The sequence below is a fragment of the Lucilia sericata genome, unplaced genomic scaffold (assembly GCF_015586225.1).
Source record: "Lucilia sericata isolate MDLA Ls3-8-SP2 unplaced genomic scaffold, ASM1558622v1 Contig000220F_arrow, whole genome shotgun sequence".
In the NCBI taxonomy this organism is placed as follows: domain Eukaryota; kingdom Metazoa; phylum Arthropoda; class Insecta; order Diptera; family Calliphoridae; genus Lucilia; species Lucilia sericata.
This window is the reverse complement of record NW_023994248.1, coordinates 21075-35920: the sequence shown is the minus strand read 5'-3', so window position 1 is coordinate 35920 and position 14846 is coordinate 21075. Positions and strand designations below refer to the sequence as shown.

At 29.0% G+C, this 14846-nt stretch overlaps 1 protein-coding gene across 1 annotated transcript in view; it reads left to right on the top strand.

Moving 5' to 3' along the window:
* LOC119602298 (potassium voltage-gated channel subfamily H member 3-like) overlaps positions 1–13622 on the top strand; it is a 175284-nt gene extending 161662 nt beyond the window's left edge. The window contains exons 6-7 of the mRNA XM_037953730.1: positions 12948–13213; positions 13617–13622. Of these exons, the coding sequence (XP_037809658.1) occupies positions 12948–13213; positions 13617–13622 (272 nt within the window). The remainder of the gene's footprint in view (positions 1–12947; positions 13214–13616) is intronic.
* The last annotated feature ends 1224 nt before the right edge of the window (positions 13623–14846 follow it).

The following is a 14846-nucleotide window of genomic DNA, read 5'->3' as shown; positions in this document are numbered from 1 at the left end:
CGGGTTAAGATTTTTATGAGAGGTACTGTTCAAGAATGTTCACGTGTGAGACATCAGTCTCGATAAAAATAATTAAAAAACACAGGAAAGGTGTGCCAGTACATGTCCGAGCGTCAGTGGACAACCTTGTCCAAAAAGTCTAGGAAAGCAACTATAAAATCTTTAATGCGAGGACTTCCGGAAAAAGCGGACAAATTTATAAATATCGAGTAACTCCCGCTCACTTAAATAGATTCACTGTTTTGTTTACATTCAAATTAATTATTTACAAAAAGTAATGGACTAATTAGTAATTTAAAAATTTTAAATAATACCATGACGTCTTAAGTACCACCGGTAAGACTATAATTATCGCAATAATTTTTAATAATTTTTGTCTTACATACTACTACGTTTTTTAGCTATATTTTTTGGCTTACTTGATTAGGTTCAGTCAGAATAATATCAGTTTACTGCTGGCAGTGGGTAAAATCCATTCATATTCTAGTGTCTCTGAATATAGACAAAATAGTTTTTAAAAAATTGTAAGCCATTAACTAAAGAATAAAATTACAAAATTTAAGCGTTTTTAAAAACTGTCCACAATCACGGGAATTTGGCAAAAAAATTGTGCAAATTCAGAATGTTATTCGCAATTTTATAAGAAAACAGTCTGAATATTAAGAAAGCATTAATAGACGTACATAACAAAAGAGGACAGAAGAGATATCATAAAATCTTGCTCCAAGTCATGTGATTCTGAAGCAAAAATTGAATAAAAGGTGGGTGTTATAGCAAGCCTAGCTGCAGTAAAACGTATTGTAAGAAGGGTCAAAGATATAACAATATTAAAAAATTAATAAAAGCCATTCAAATTGCCACTCGAAAAGAAAAAACCTCTTCAGTTTGCACATGAACACACGGTTATAAAATGCAATATCAACATCATGCTTTTTCGAATGAAAAAAAGTTTAATTTAGAAGGTCCAGATCGATGTAATCATTATTTTTATGATTTTTGAAAGGAAGAGCTCTACCTGAGCCTTCCGCATAGCTGCGGGGGATGTGGGATGTAGTGGCGGACATTTTAGTATTATGAAGCATGTGAGCTTCAATTTCTTTCATTTAGTAAGAATTGCAATGCTTTTTCACATTTTCGGATATCTTTGAACCCTTGCCGTGGATATTTCAAAAATATGATGCCCCGATCCATACCGACAGGGCTGTAAATGGATGGATTACATGCCAGAATGTAAAAATTTTGGGGTGGCCTCCATAATCTTCTCGCCTATTTATTATTGAAAAATGTTTCAGATATTCTTTCTCGTAAAGTGCATATGAACTACAAAGGCTTGGACCGAAATTTCCTTGTGATTACTTAAGAATCTTTATAGCTCTTGATCACTTTGAATTTTCGAAGTTATATCAAGTAATGGCGGATATGTTCCTTACTAAATCTTTTCTAAAACCTTTTAAAAATTTTTATAATAATAAAAAAGTTTCATGAAAAATGCATTTTGTTGTTGTTTTTGTCAATTATTGATGATGAACCTATTCAAATGAGCCAAAAAAAATATATTGTTCAAAAACGTAGTGTTTTAGAAAAAATTATTAAAAATCGGTTATTAAGTATTGTCTATCTAGTGGTACATAAGACATTATGCTATTAAAGGTATTTTCAGACTACAATACTGAGTATTAACACACTTCAAATTAAAAATATTATGAAAATAATTCGCATTTTCAAAAAATCAATCCGAAAAATACATTTTATGTTTACACTATAATATTTGTAATATTTTTTATCCAATTTTCAATTATTTATGCACTTTTCGTTCTTATTTTTAATGTATTTTACACTTTTTGTTTGTTTTTTATTGTATTTATAAAATACATACCGAATACGTTTGAAAATAAAAAGTTTTTGAATTGTTTTAAAAAATTTATGAATACCGACCGTATGCCAAAAAAATCAGTAATACTTCTGAAAATCAAATTACAAATTATATTTAGACTAGTAAATTGTATTATGATACAAACATTTTTGACAAGTATTAATACTCAGTATTGTAGTCTGAAAATACCTTAATTAAAATTTTAATATAACTAATTAGTCCGTTATTTTTTTCAAAAAATTATTTAAGTGAGCTGGAGTGTATGCGGTATTGAGCGGTTTGAGTTTTATTGAACTTAATAGAAGTATATTTTTTTCTGTCACATTCGTTAATAACACAGGCCAACGACGAAAAAGCTTTTCAAATAATTTTAACTAATACTAGCATTATTTGGTGTGGTGATCCCAAAAATGTCAATAAAAATGTGGTATTAGCTACCAATTTCCCACTTTTTAGTCACCGTGACTGTATACATGTGTCTCAAAAATTAAATTCTTTAATTTTACAGAAGTAAATTTGTTTAATCATTCCCGAGAAAAACGGGAAATTTCGAATTAACGCATCATTGACAAAACGCCATTAATGATGCTAAAGGAAATGAAAAAATCCCAAATTAAAACCAATAAATATATATTTAATTTTTTTTAAACATTTTAATATTATGTGGCCACATTGGTTTTCTAGCCTTCTTCAAAAAATTCCTACTAGTCTCCGAGATATGACCAACGTCTGTGGAAAGCGTTTGAATTGGCTCATTAGCCAAATTTTTAACATACATATGTATGTATATAGCAAACGTTTAAGAAGTTTTATATTCAATACAACGAATAAAAAGAAAAAATACCTTAAAAAATCAAGTTTTTTTATTCCTATAGATCAAAATGTTATTTGTTGGTTGAAATAAATTTTAAAGTAATAATTTTATACATCAATTTGAATGTTTTTTTTATCATTTAAATAAAGTAAAAATAATTCCACGATAATGATTTTTTTTATCATTCGGTATACCGGGAGTTGCCTGTGTATGAATTTCTGTATTTAATGCAATGAAAGTCCGCTCATTTCCCCCCAAAATGTTCACATGGATGTTAAAGTCCCTCGCGCAAAATTTGAAAATTCCAGCTCAAATTTTTTCACAGATAAAAGAATTGTTGTGTTTAATTCATGCCAATATCACATTTATGTCAAAGTTGTTCGTGCAAAATTTGTAGATTTTAGCTCTAATAGTTTCTCAGATATACGATTTTTTTGTATTTTATTGATATGATAGGTTCCAAGACCCTCTAATGAAAGTTTGCCCATTTTTCTCCGAAATGTTCACTTTAAAGTTCATCGTGCAAAATTTGAAAATTATAACTCTAATAGTTTCCCAGATAAACGAACTGTTCTGTTTATTTCATAAGGGAGTGCCATGCGCCCTATTGCTAGTCCGCCAATTTATTACCAAAATATTCGCATGAATGCAAAAGTTGTTCTTACAAAATTAGAGAATTTTAGCTCTAATACCCAGCAAAAACTGGGTAATGGCTTTCAATTGTAATTACTTATCTAACAACATACTTTTCGATGACTACTACATGGATTACGTCTGGAATTCATAGAAGTAATCTAATAAGGACTTACTAATAATCTGTTATATAACTACTTTCTAATTCATTAGTCATCTTTCCAGTGAAGATACAGATGCTGTATACGTTTATTCATGTGACTTACAATGACTACTTTTTCTAATTACTTGTAATCGTTTGTGGTAAGTACTTGCCTCCAATGATATCACCATGTTAAAATAATGACTTAAAATGCTATTGTGTAAGCAAATTTTAGCATTTTAACTTCTTACATGGTAATTAAAGTTTTTAATGGGTAGTTTCTCAGATATGCGAATTTCAAATATTGAAAAAAATTTTATTCTTGAGTTAAAAAATAATTTTTTTGATAGATTACCCATTCGCATCCCATTATGGGACTATAAAGGCCTTCAAGGAATTTGTTTAAGTTTTCTTTTATGCAAAAAAAGGGCCCATTTTGAAAAAAAAAAAAAATTTAATTAAATTAAATTTTTTTGGAAAGAATGAAGAAATAGCTATCTGAACTCCTTTGAATAATAGGTGAAAAGTTACTCATTTGAATAAAACCCTGTATGACAAAAATGTCCCCCTCTAAGTCCGGCAGTTCTTGAACGATAGAGCTGAAAATTTGTGTCTGACCTACTATCCAATAGTACTAACCTTAGTGCAAATTTCGTCAAAATCGATTTTTGGAGTTGGGTCACATGAAATTGCCCATATTTATATTTTAGGTTTGTTTGAATACATTTCTAGTAAAAGTAGTAATATAAGTGAAAAATAATTTCAAAAATATTATAAGAAAATGAACAAAATTCAATTAAATTTTGTTTCATTAAGGGTTTTCATTTAAACGTTCAAAACCCTCGTAAACTGTGCAACCTGTGCATGTTTCTATTCTCGCAATTGAATTGTATGAACATTGATTTGCACAACCTTTATAAGTTTGAGCGACTATTTAGACTGGCAAACTTGAGCAAACTCATTGTGCATTTAATAAATCTGTTCACTATTGTTCACTTTTGAATTTATAGACTTGAATATTCACGTTTTTAACATATTTTGTACAATTTTTTGTTAAAATGATTTATTTTTTATTTTTTGATTTCGTTTGACATTACTGTAAAATGTTTATAAATATTAGCTTTGTTCCTTTACTTGTCAAGTTTGCAGGTTTTTACCAGAAATTGTAAAAGAGAACAAATTTGGGCAATTAAAATTATTTTCTCTTTGCCAGAACTTGCAGGTTTTAGCCAAAACATTTTTTGCTGGCAAATAGAAAAAAATTGTCAAATAATTTATTTGTTTAAAAAAATACATTGAAAACAAAAAATGTTTGATATTTTTGATTAATTTTCATAAATAAGTATGTGTGATTGCAGTTTTTAAATTTTATTTTAATTTCAATAGAAATTTATATGAATAAACTTCAATACAAATTTATTGAAAGAGAAATTTTGTTTTTTCGGTTCCCGTACTTACGAAGAGTAAATTCATTAATCCTCTTTAGCCAGAAAAGTTCTGGAATAAATAATTGAACAGAATTTGAACAGGGGTTTCATGAAACATGTCGAATAAACTTGCCCACTTGCACAAATGGGAAACTTAAGCGTTTAAATGAAAACCCTTATTGTCATTATATTGAAAAATTAATAACAAATTGTATGAAACTATTAAAAAAAAACAATCTAGAACAAATTTTGTTTTACTAATTTCTACTCAAAAAAATATTTACACCAAAATTTACTATTTTATTTTGAAGAGCTTACTATATTTTATAATTTTTTGTGTACAAAAACGGAAAACTTAAGAAATAGTAAAACTAGTAAAAAATAATTTGTAAACGAACACGAATTTTAGTTAATCATTCTAAAAATGAACTTTATACAAAAAATTCCTTCCTTGTGGATACAAAAAGTAATAAAAAACTGTACTTTTATAATAAAATTCTTCTCATACGTTTGGTATATTAAAGTTATTTAAATTTAGATTTACGTCGTTTCGCTTAACCCATTAAAGCCTACAGCAGAGATGGCAAAATTGGTACGATGGTACTTTTTTGATACTATTTCATATTCAAAAGTACCGTGATACTCCCGAGTCTTATTTGATACTCTCAAAGTATCTTTAAAATTTCAAATTTGAAATTAGAAGAATTGTTGTGGAATTATCGAAAAGTATAACAGTTACACCAGGGAATCTAGTGGATATGAGTTCAATTCAAAGACCACTTTAATAAACACTCTACATACCAGAAAGCCTCTTAAGAAACCTTACTTTCATATCAAAAATTAATCAACAAAACTGGATAAATTTTACAAAAGTGGGTCAAAACTCTGATCATTACTTCGGGATATATATTTTATTAACATGAAAAGCAATAGAAAAAAAATTGGACCATTTACGGTTTTATCAATAATTATACTGCAACATAAGTTTTTATGCAAATAAAATAGCTGTACACTTTCTTTTGACGCTCGCTGTATCTTCAACATTACCTCAATTAAAGAAATCTAGTTTTAAAAGCCACTTTTTTAGATGTAAGCAATGCATCTCATTTCCACATGGATGACAAATTTGTTAGTGCAAAATTTGTGGATTCTCGATTTAAGCGTTTCCTAAATATACAAATTTTTGTATTTAATTCATACAGGAGGTGCCACGCCCCCTAATGCTAGTCCTTTTTCCATAAAATATTCATATGGATGCCAAAATTGTCGATACAAATTTTTAGGACTCTAGTTGTACCACACTCGACTTTTAAGGAAGTGTGCGTAGCACCTCTCCCACTTGCAATTAAAAAATAAAAAGTAGCCTATTGTTTCTTCCAGATATAGAGGAACATACAGTGAAAATTTCAAGAAGATCGCTTTAGTGATTTAGCATCCTATAAGGTACAAACAAACAAATAAACAAACATACATTGATTTTTAAAAACAAGTTTTATAATATTTATAATTTGGATGACCGGGTGACTGGTGACTCCTCTACAACATATGAACAAAAGTTTTAGAACAAACGTTGCTTAGAAATGTAAGGCTGATGTCAGAGTGAGCGCTACAAGCGATGAGAAGCTTTGCGCTACAAACTTTTGCTTGTGTTTTCTCGCATCAAGCTTCGCTTTCACTCTGACATGACACATAAGAAAACACAAGGAAAGGTTTGTAGCGCAAAGCTTCGCATTGCTTGTAGCAGGCACTCTGACATCAGCCTAAGTTTTATAACATTAATTTTTTTTCCGCTCAAACAAAAAAATCAGGCTGTTAAGAGGTATTATAGAATTATTGGTTTATGGAAATAAACTATCGTTACTAATACTTGTAGCTCAATTATAACAGTTAAGTTGAATTTCTAAATTCATCCTTCTGTACTGCCAAATTTGACCTGAATTTCATTAATTAATTGTATCATGACTGCTTTAAATTTAATATACATATTAACAAAGTACAATATCGGAGTAATATTTTGATGGTAGCTATGTGATACTATATACCCATTTCCTGAACAAGAAATTTGATCAAATTGTATCTAAAAGGTTAACATTGAGGGACGGACAAAGATTCATCATTTTAACATATGTATAATGCCCTTTCTACTTCCTTTGTTGATTGTTTAAAAATGTCTAAATATATGCAAATGTATTTAAGAAATTACCAACTTTCAGCAAAAACAAATATTTTACTACTCTGAGATCCCAAAAAGTACCCACAGAAATATTTTTTGATACTGAAACAAAATCTCATTTTCCATACCTGGCCCACAGTTGCATACATATACGTATCGCAAATTAATTCGAATTTGGACTCGAAATGCTCAGAAGTGGAGAATGCAAAGTTACTTTTTTCTGATGGATAGTTTGTCTTAACACGTTCTTAACGATTGAAATCGAATTTGAGTAATTTTTGCCTATAGGATTGTAATTTTGGGTTATTTTGTAAAGTGTCTATTCCGTAAACCTGCAAAAACTCATATTTTTCGAGGAATCAATTCTTAGAATATTAATAACTTCTATGTAGGTAGTTTTTAAAAAAGTTTCTTGCGTAAACTTATAAAGAAGTAATCAAAGTTTATTACCTAATTGTTTAAAAACATAAACCATGTCCTTGCGGAGACTTATAAAGAGGACAACTAAGCTGTTACGTGTATGTAACAATGGGCAGTTCTCACTACTTTTTGTCCCCCTCTACATATGATATAAATAATGAACAACTTGCTTACTTTTTATGAAATCTGCTCCAAAAATAGCTTTTTATCAGAGGAATGGGTTTTTAACGTAAGATAAAACAATATATTTTCTTGAAATAATATTTGATGACAAGCAATATATTTTTGATGTAAATGTTTCTATTAAATCGTCCTCTCGTGGATATTTTAAATTTTTTTAAGGATTTTTGTGAAGGATATGTCATTTGACCGCATTAAAACTTGGTCTAGGCACAGTTGGCGAATCTTAAATAGTACATATTTTTACGAGAAAATCGGAATATACCCAGTAAAAACTTTCATTACCATTACCATACTTACACAATAGCATTTTAAGTCATTATTTTAACATTGGAGGCAAGTACTTACCACAAACGATTACAAGTAATTAGAAAAAGTAGTCATTGTAAATCGCATGAAAAAACGTATACAACTTCTATATCTTTACTGGCAAGATGACTAATGAATTAGAAAGTATTTATCTAATACATTATTAGTAAGACCTTATTAGACCACTTCTATGTAATCCAGGCGATATGTAGTAGTCATTGAAAAGTATGTTGTTAGGTAAGTAATTACAATTGAAAGCTATTACCCAGTTTTTGCTGGGTAGTTGCTACTATCATTCAAAAATGAAGCATGTACTGAAAATTATGACCATTTTCTTGGTTTATTAAGGGAAATGCAGGGATTCTAGCGCCAAGGACTTTCGGAAAAAGTATACAAAATGTGTAATGTTAGTCAATATATCTCTTGCTGTAAAAAATACACAAATTTCATTAAATTCATGAATTGAATTTACAAAAATTACAAAATTCCAAGAATTAAAATTTTATACTTTTAAATTATTTTTTATTTTATATGAAAACAAATTGTATGATATACCAGATAAGCTAGTCTATGCTTAAAACTAGAGTTGTCAATTATTCGTTTTTAAAATTATTCGAATAAAAATGTTTCATTCGAGTAGTCGATCAAATTTTAAAAATTATTCGATTATTCGAACGAATAAAATTTTTATTCGAATAATTTAATAAAATATAAATAAAATTTGCCAAACACCTTCAAAATCATAAGATACGGGTAAAGACGGTTCTAGTACATTAATGCACTTATAAATTAGTAGCTTAGTTGAATCTTAACCTACATATTTTAAATTTCTCCACAGATTTAGAAGTGGAAGCAGATGCTTTTATAATTTATAGTGTCCGTTGAATGTATTATCTCTCAATGTTCTGAGACTCAGTTTCCTGGCCGTAATTCCTAAGAATTTCCCAATCAGTGTTCGTGAGAAATATTCTGCTGCACCAAGACATTCTATTTGGGCTCAGTGTTTCAAAGTTTCCGACATATTTTGTATCTGGTATTCAGGCGCATCCGAATGTGTCCAGTATACATTGACGACGTGTCCTATTACCGCTTTTGGCCAGTTCACCAGTTCGGTTGTAAGTGCCGCCTCATATTTTTCAATGGGTGGAATATTTATCAACGTTTCTAGAGCCTTGCTTGACGTTGTGCTTATGGCACCACTTGTACCCAAGCAGCATGTACGCTAAACTCCCTGTTGTAATTTGATATTACACTTTTTGTCCAAAGAAGTCAACCAGATTATTGAAGCATAAGCTAGAATTAGTCCAATTACTAATTAAAACCTATGTCATATAATGTCATTTCCTGCCTATAATTTGCCCAGCACCGATATGCCTTTTTGATCCTGTCCTCTATGTGGTGTCACCATTTTTCGGTGAAGGGGTACACTCTGTCAATCACCGGTATCTCCTTGCCCAGAAAACAGGGTTCAGTATACTTAGAAATTGTTGTCTTTCTTGTGAAAAGACAGATACTTAAATTAAATAATGTTTATCGGTTTCACTTATTATAAACATTTAAAAAATTAAGAGAATCACTTTAGAACCATTTTATTTTTAACATTGCAAAACAAAAATTTTTATAAACTGCAAAAAGTAGTAAAAGTTTTGTTTCAATTATCTATAAATATATATACATAAAAATCAATGTATGTTTGTTTGTTTGTTTCACTGTATGTTCCTCTATATCTGGAAGAAACAATAGGCTACTTTTTATTTTTTTATTGCAAGTCGGAGAGGTGCCACGCACACTTCCTTAAAAGTCGAATATCTCGGAATATGGTACAACTAGATTTGTGAGGACAATTTTGACATCCATATGAATATTTTAAGGAAAAATGCGAGGACTAGCATTAGATGGCATGGCACCTCTCATATGAATTAAATACAAAAAAAATTCTAATATGTTTACATATTTGGGTCGTCATTGGAGCTAGAATCCTTAATTTTTGCACGAACAACTTTTTCATCCATGTGAACATTTGGTTAATAAATTTGGATAATAAATTTAATTCACATATGAATTAAATACAAAAATTCGTATGTCTTGAAAAGCATTGTAACTATGAGCATTTGGAAAAAAAAATTGTTGAACTAGCAATAACGGGCGTTGCACCTCCCATATAAATTAAAACTGAAATTAGTATATCTGGGAATCTTTAAAAGGTAGAACTGTAAACATTTAAGAAAAAGAATGTACCAACCATAAATAATGGTACAAAATTAAAAATGTGTGTAATGATAGTGGTTTCTCCCATGAAAAGTAAATATGAAAGTTAAAGAGATTTATAATGCTTTTAGGGTAGCAAAGCACACTGTGTATAGCTAGTAACATATATGTATAATAGAGTGCTTCAAAAAACGAAATTGCGATTTTTGCCCGTCCCCCTCTAGAATTGTTCTTTGGGTTGTAAAACTATGTCATATAAAATATTAGGCTGATAGGATAACGTTAACAGGTGCCACAACGACTCTGAAGTTTCCAAGTGCCTTTACAAGGGGAAAACATCGATTTTTTTCAGTTTTTGCTCAAATTTGGCCATTTAGTAATAAATTTTGCACTTTATTGTAATGGAATCGTAATTTGCACAGAGTAAGCATTTCGGAAAGATATAAAACACAAAAATTGCTTGGAGACTTTAAAAGTTATTGCAAATTCCCCAGGCCATTAACGTGTCTCACAGCACATAAATTCGAAATGTGACTAAAAAAACATTTTGTTACTTAAAATATAACTATAATTACTCGAATATTAGTTTTTTTCTCTTATAAGATAATGCTAACTTTGATTTTTTCAACGTCCGTTTCAAATCTCTAATTTCAGTTGAAACTTTGTTAAACAAATTTCAAAATTTTTAGGAGATCTCATGGGGATTTATTGACAATAGATAAGAATATTAAACGGTAAAAAATTAGATCAGTAATTCTTACAGTTTAGCTGTATTGAACTCGGCGGATTTCAGGAAAATCGCATTTTTTGTAATATTTTAGAGAATACGTATTTATTCATTAATTATGTACATTTGAAATAAAGTATTATCAAAGTATTTTAGTCCAGATAATATAAAATATATATCCGAAGTTTTATTAAAATCGGACATTCTTAACCTATAAACTGTGGAGTTCAAGGTCAAATTTTGCAATATTTGGGAATTTTTAGTGTACCATATCGAAATAATATTTATTTGTCGGCTATATTTACCAAAAATGACTGGAATTTATCGTATATAGTCCGATATTTAAAATAGAGTGAAAAAAGGTAGATTAACCCTTAAAGGCACTTGGGAACAATTTAACACCAAAGTTCAAAAATTCGAAAAAGCACTATCTATTTGAATAATGCTCTATATAATTAGAGGAATAACAGAAATAAAACAAAAAATCTACATTAATAATAAATAAAGTTTTCAAGCTATTTTTGTGTTTTATATCTTTCCGAAATGCTTACTCTGTGCACAATACTATTCCTTTACAATAAAGTTCAAAATTTATTACTAAATGGCCAAATTTGAGCAAAAATATACATACATACAAGCTTGAATCACTCTAATGTGTAATTACTTGTTTCACAAAATATTAACATAATTTCAATGCTATGTATAATAAAATATTCGCAAAAAGTAACATTCAAATAATCGACAAAAATTTTTCGAATTATTCTTTATTCTAAATTGGAAATTTTTTATTCGTTCGAAGAAAAAAAATTTTTTTTTCCTCGATTAATCGAATAATTTTTAATCGAATGACAACCCTACTTAAAACTTAATAATTAACCAGTTTTTTTACGATTTTTGTAAAAAAATATAACTTTTACTTAAAATACTTAAGGGACAAAATTTCGTGGGCAATGCCCACTGTTACGTATATGTAACGTTTTCTAAAATCCTAACCAGGCAAGATAGAAAAAAATTTTAACTTAAATCGGTTGATATACACAAGTAAACTGTCATATCAGAATTTCACATTTTTTACCTTACGTAGATTGTCGTGGGCATTAATGGGTTAACTTCGCCTTTTTCCTGAACCAATGACTTTAAACGAGAAATCCCACATCCCACATATAAATATTCTGAAAGAATATTTATATGTGGGATGTACTGATCCTAGTCCTAGATCGAATCTGCCATACATGGCAACGTCATGTATTATTTATTTTTTTATTTTTTATTATTATTTTAAATAAGCTCTAAAGGCCTATTCGGGATTTACAGTTGTATGGAGTCTAAGTGAAATAATAGACCGATTTTTTAAATTTTCAAAAGACTTTGTCTTAGGCTTTGTAAAATAATAACAGCGCACTGTGGGTTAGAAACTTTAATTTTTGACAATAATTCGGTATCGTTGGAAATACTGGATATATCGTAACGATATCTCCCGTTATTGGAGCTGAGGTGTTTGCGAGTTGAATGACAGTTTTATGTGATCGTAGGCGGAATGGGGGCTTTCCGCTGAATCTTGGGAATCACATTAAAAAATCTCCAAAAATTAATTTATGATCCGAATTTATTATTTTTCGTTGTTCTATATTTTTTAATGATGTTTATTTTATAAACAGTGGCAAAAGCTTTTCAGTGTACATACATATGTATGAATATTTGTTAAATTGGTCACACAGCCAATTGGTTTGCACAAACTGTAATTTTTCTTTGATTGTGTTTGTGCAAATCAATAGCTTTAGTGTAGCGCAAAAATATACTAAGTTTTAAAAATGCAATGATGCAAGAAGATTTACACAAGATTGTGAATTAGGCTATTATGTATTTTGAATGTAATAAAATTATATTAAAATCCTAATAACTAAATGTTTTTTTCTTTTCTGCCTTTTTTTAAATTTTTGGGTGTTTCATTCATGTTTGTTATCTGCACATTTTCATCGCTTGTCTTGATGTTCGTGCGCACTTTACCTGTGTTGTTCATTTGTTTGCTTCATTTTGTAAGTTTTTGCCCTTACAGCTGCTCTTTTGGGCGCACGTTTTCGTGCCGGCTCAAACGCTGGTATGCTTGGTTTAGGAGGACTTCCAGGTTTAAGTGGCGAAATTGGTGGATCTACAATGGATGGCGACGAAGAGGGAAGTGAATGTAACAATTTAAATGTACCAGCAGGCTGTAATATGGGTAGAAGGCGAAGCAGGGCGGTGCTTTACCAACTTTCTGGTCACTACAAACCAGAAAAAGGTGTAAAAACAAAGCTGAAACTTGGAAATGTGAGTATAAATTGCATTATATTAAAAGACCTTAATTCAATTGTTGTTTATTTTCTGTAAGTTTGAAAAAATCATGGGTTTTCACAGAATTTTAATAAAATTTCCATTATATATGGTCTGATTTTGCTGATAAAAAGAATATTTTCGAAAGCGTAACTGATAGAATCATTCAAGAAATAACAATTTGGTTGCAAAATTGTCAAAAATGTTTAGCTAAATATTTTTTATACACTGAAATAATCTCATTATTATTATTATTATTATTATTATGTATTATTATTATTATTATTATTATTATTATTATTATTATTATTATTATTATTATTATTATTATTATTATTATTATTATTATTTATGTATTTTTTATTATTATTATTATTATTATTTTTTTGATATTTTTTAGATATAATTTTTTACTCATAACGCATTATTTACGAAGGTCAAAGATTTTAACATACTGACGTGGTTTTAAGCTTTACACCATAGAATATGTATATATTGTATCAATTCTAAACATTTGGTGTTTTGGTACAGGGTTCGCCCCTTACCCTCTCCGACTTGAAGAAATACTCCTTGAATAAATACAAAATTCAAAGTTCTAAAGAATTTTCAAAATCGTTAATTAATTAGATTATATTGCATTTCTAAATAAATTGTTCGATTTTATTAATCTTGGTCTCAAATTAATGGCTATGAGTTCTAGCTTGACAATTTTTGAGAAAAAAATTGTATTGTTTTTAAATAAGGATAATAAATTCAAAAACATATTTGAGTCAAGTATATCTCAAAAAAGGTATCTTGAATTTTTCTAATACTAACACTAAAATTATAATATAGTCTCAGCGACTATATTATAATTTCAGTATTTTCACACAAATTTAAAATTAATTCTCGACGAACAATTTATTTTTTGTTTCGAACAAAAAATTCATTTTGTACATCAAGGACAAAAATTTTAAACTGGAAGGTAATTTTTTAAAGATCCCCATGGTCCCATTCAGATTTTTGTATATGTTGTCGTTGACATTATAACTTAATTTTAGTGGAGGCATTATAAAAATTTAAAAATATATTTTTAAGATATCTTTGTTCAAGAATTGTTTTTGAATTTGTATAGATGGGAAAAGTCTTAAATACCCATTTGGTAAATACCCAATTTATATGATATACATATTGCATTTATGAGGAATTTCGTGTCAAGTAACCAAACTTTTAAAACAAGGTTAGTAATATGGGACACAAATTTTCAGCTCTATCGGTCAAGAATTGCCGGAGTCAGACGTTGTCAAAGTTATTAAATATTTTGGTCATACGGGGTTTTATAAAAATGAGTGTAACTTTTCACCTATTGGTCCTAGAAAAAATTGTCAAAAGGAGTTCAGATAGCTTTTTCTTCATTGTTTCCAATTTTTTTTTTATTTAAAAAAAAAAATGATTAAGGTTATTCACGGTTGCTCGGTTATAATGTTATCGAGTTATAAAATTAAAATTAAAGTAAGTAAAATAAATTTAACAAGACGAAAAATTTTATACAAAATGCCCAAAAAAAACGTAAAATCCAAAATTATTGACTTTAAAGTATATTCAACTATAGTTGAGATTGTTTTTGTTGAAGGTGAAGAATTTTCTCTTC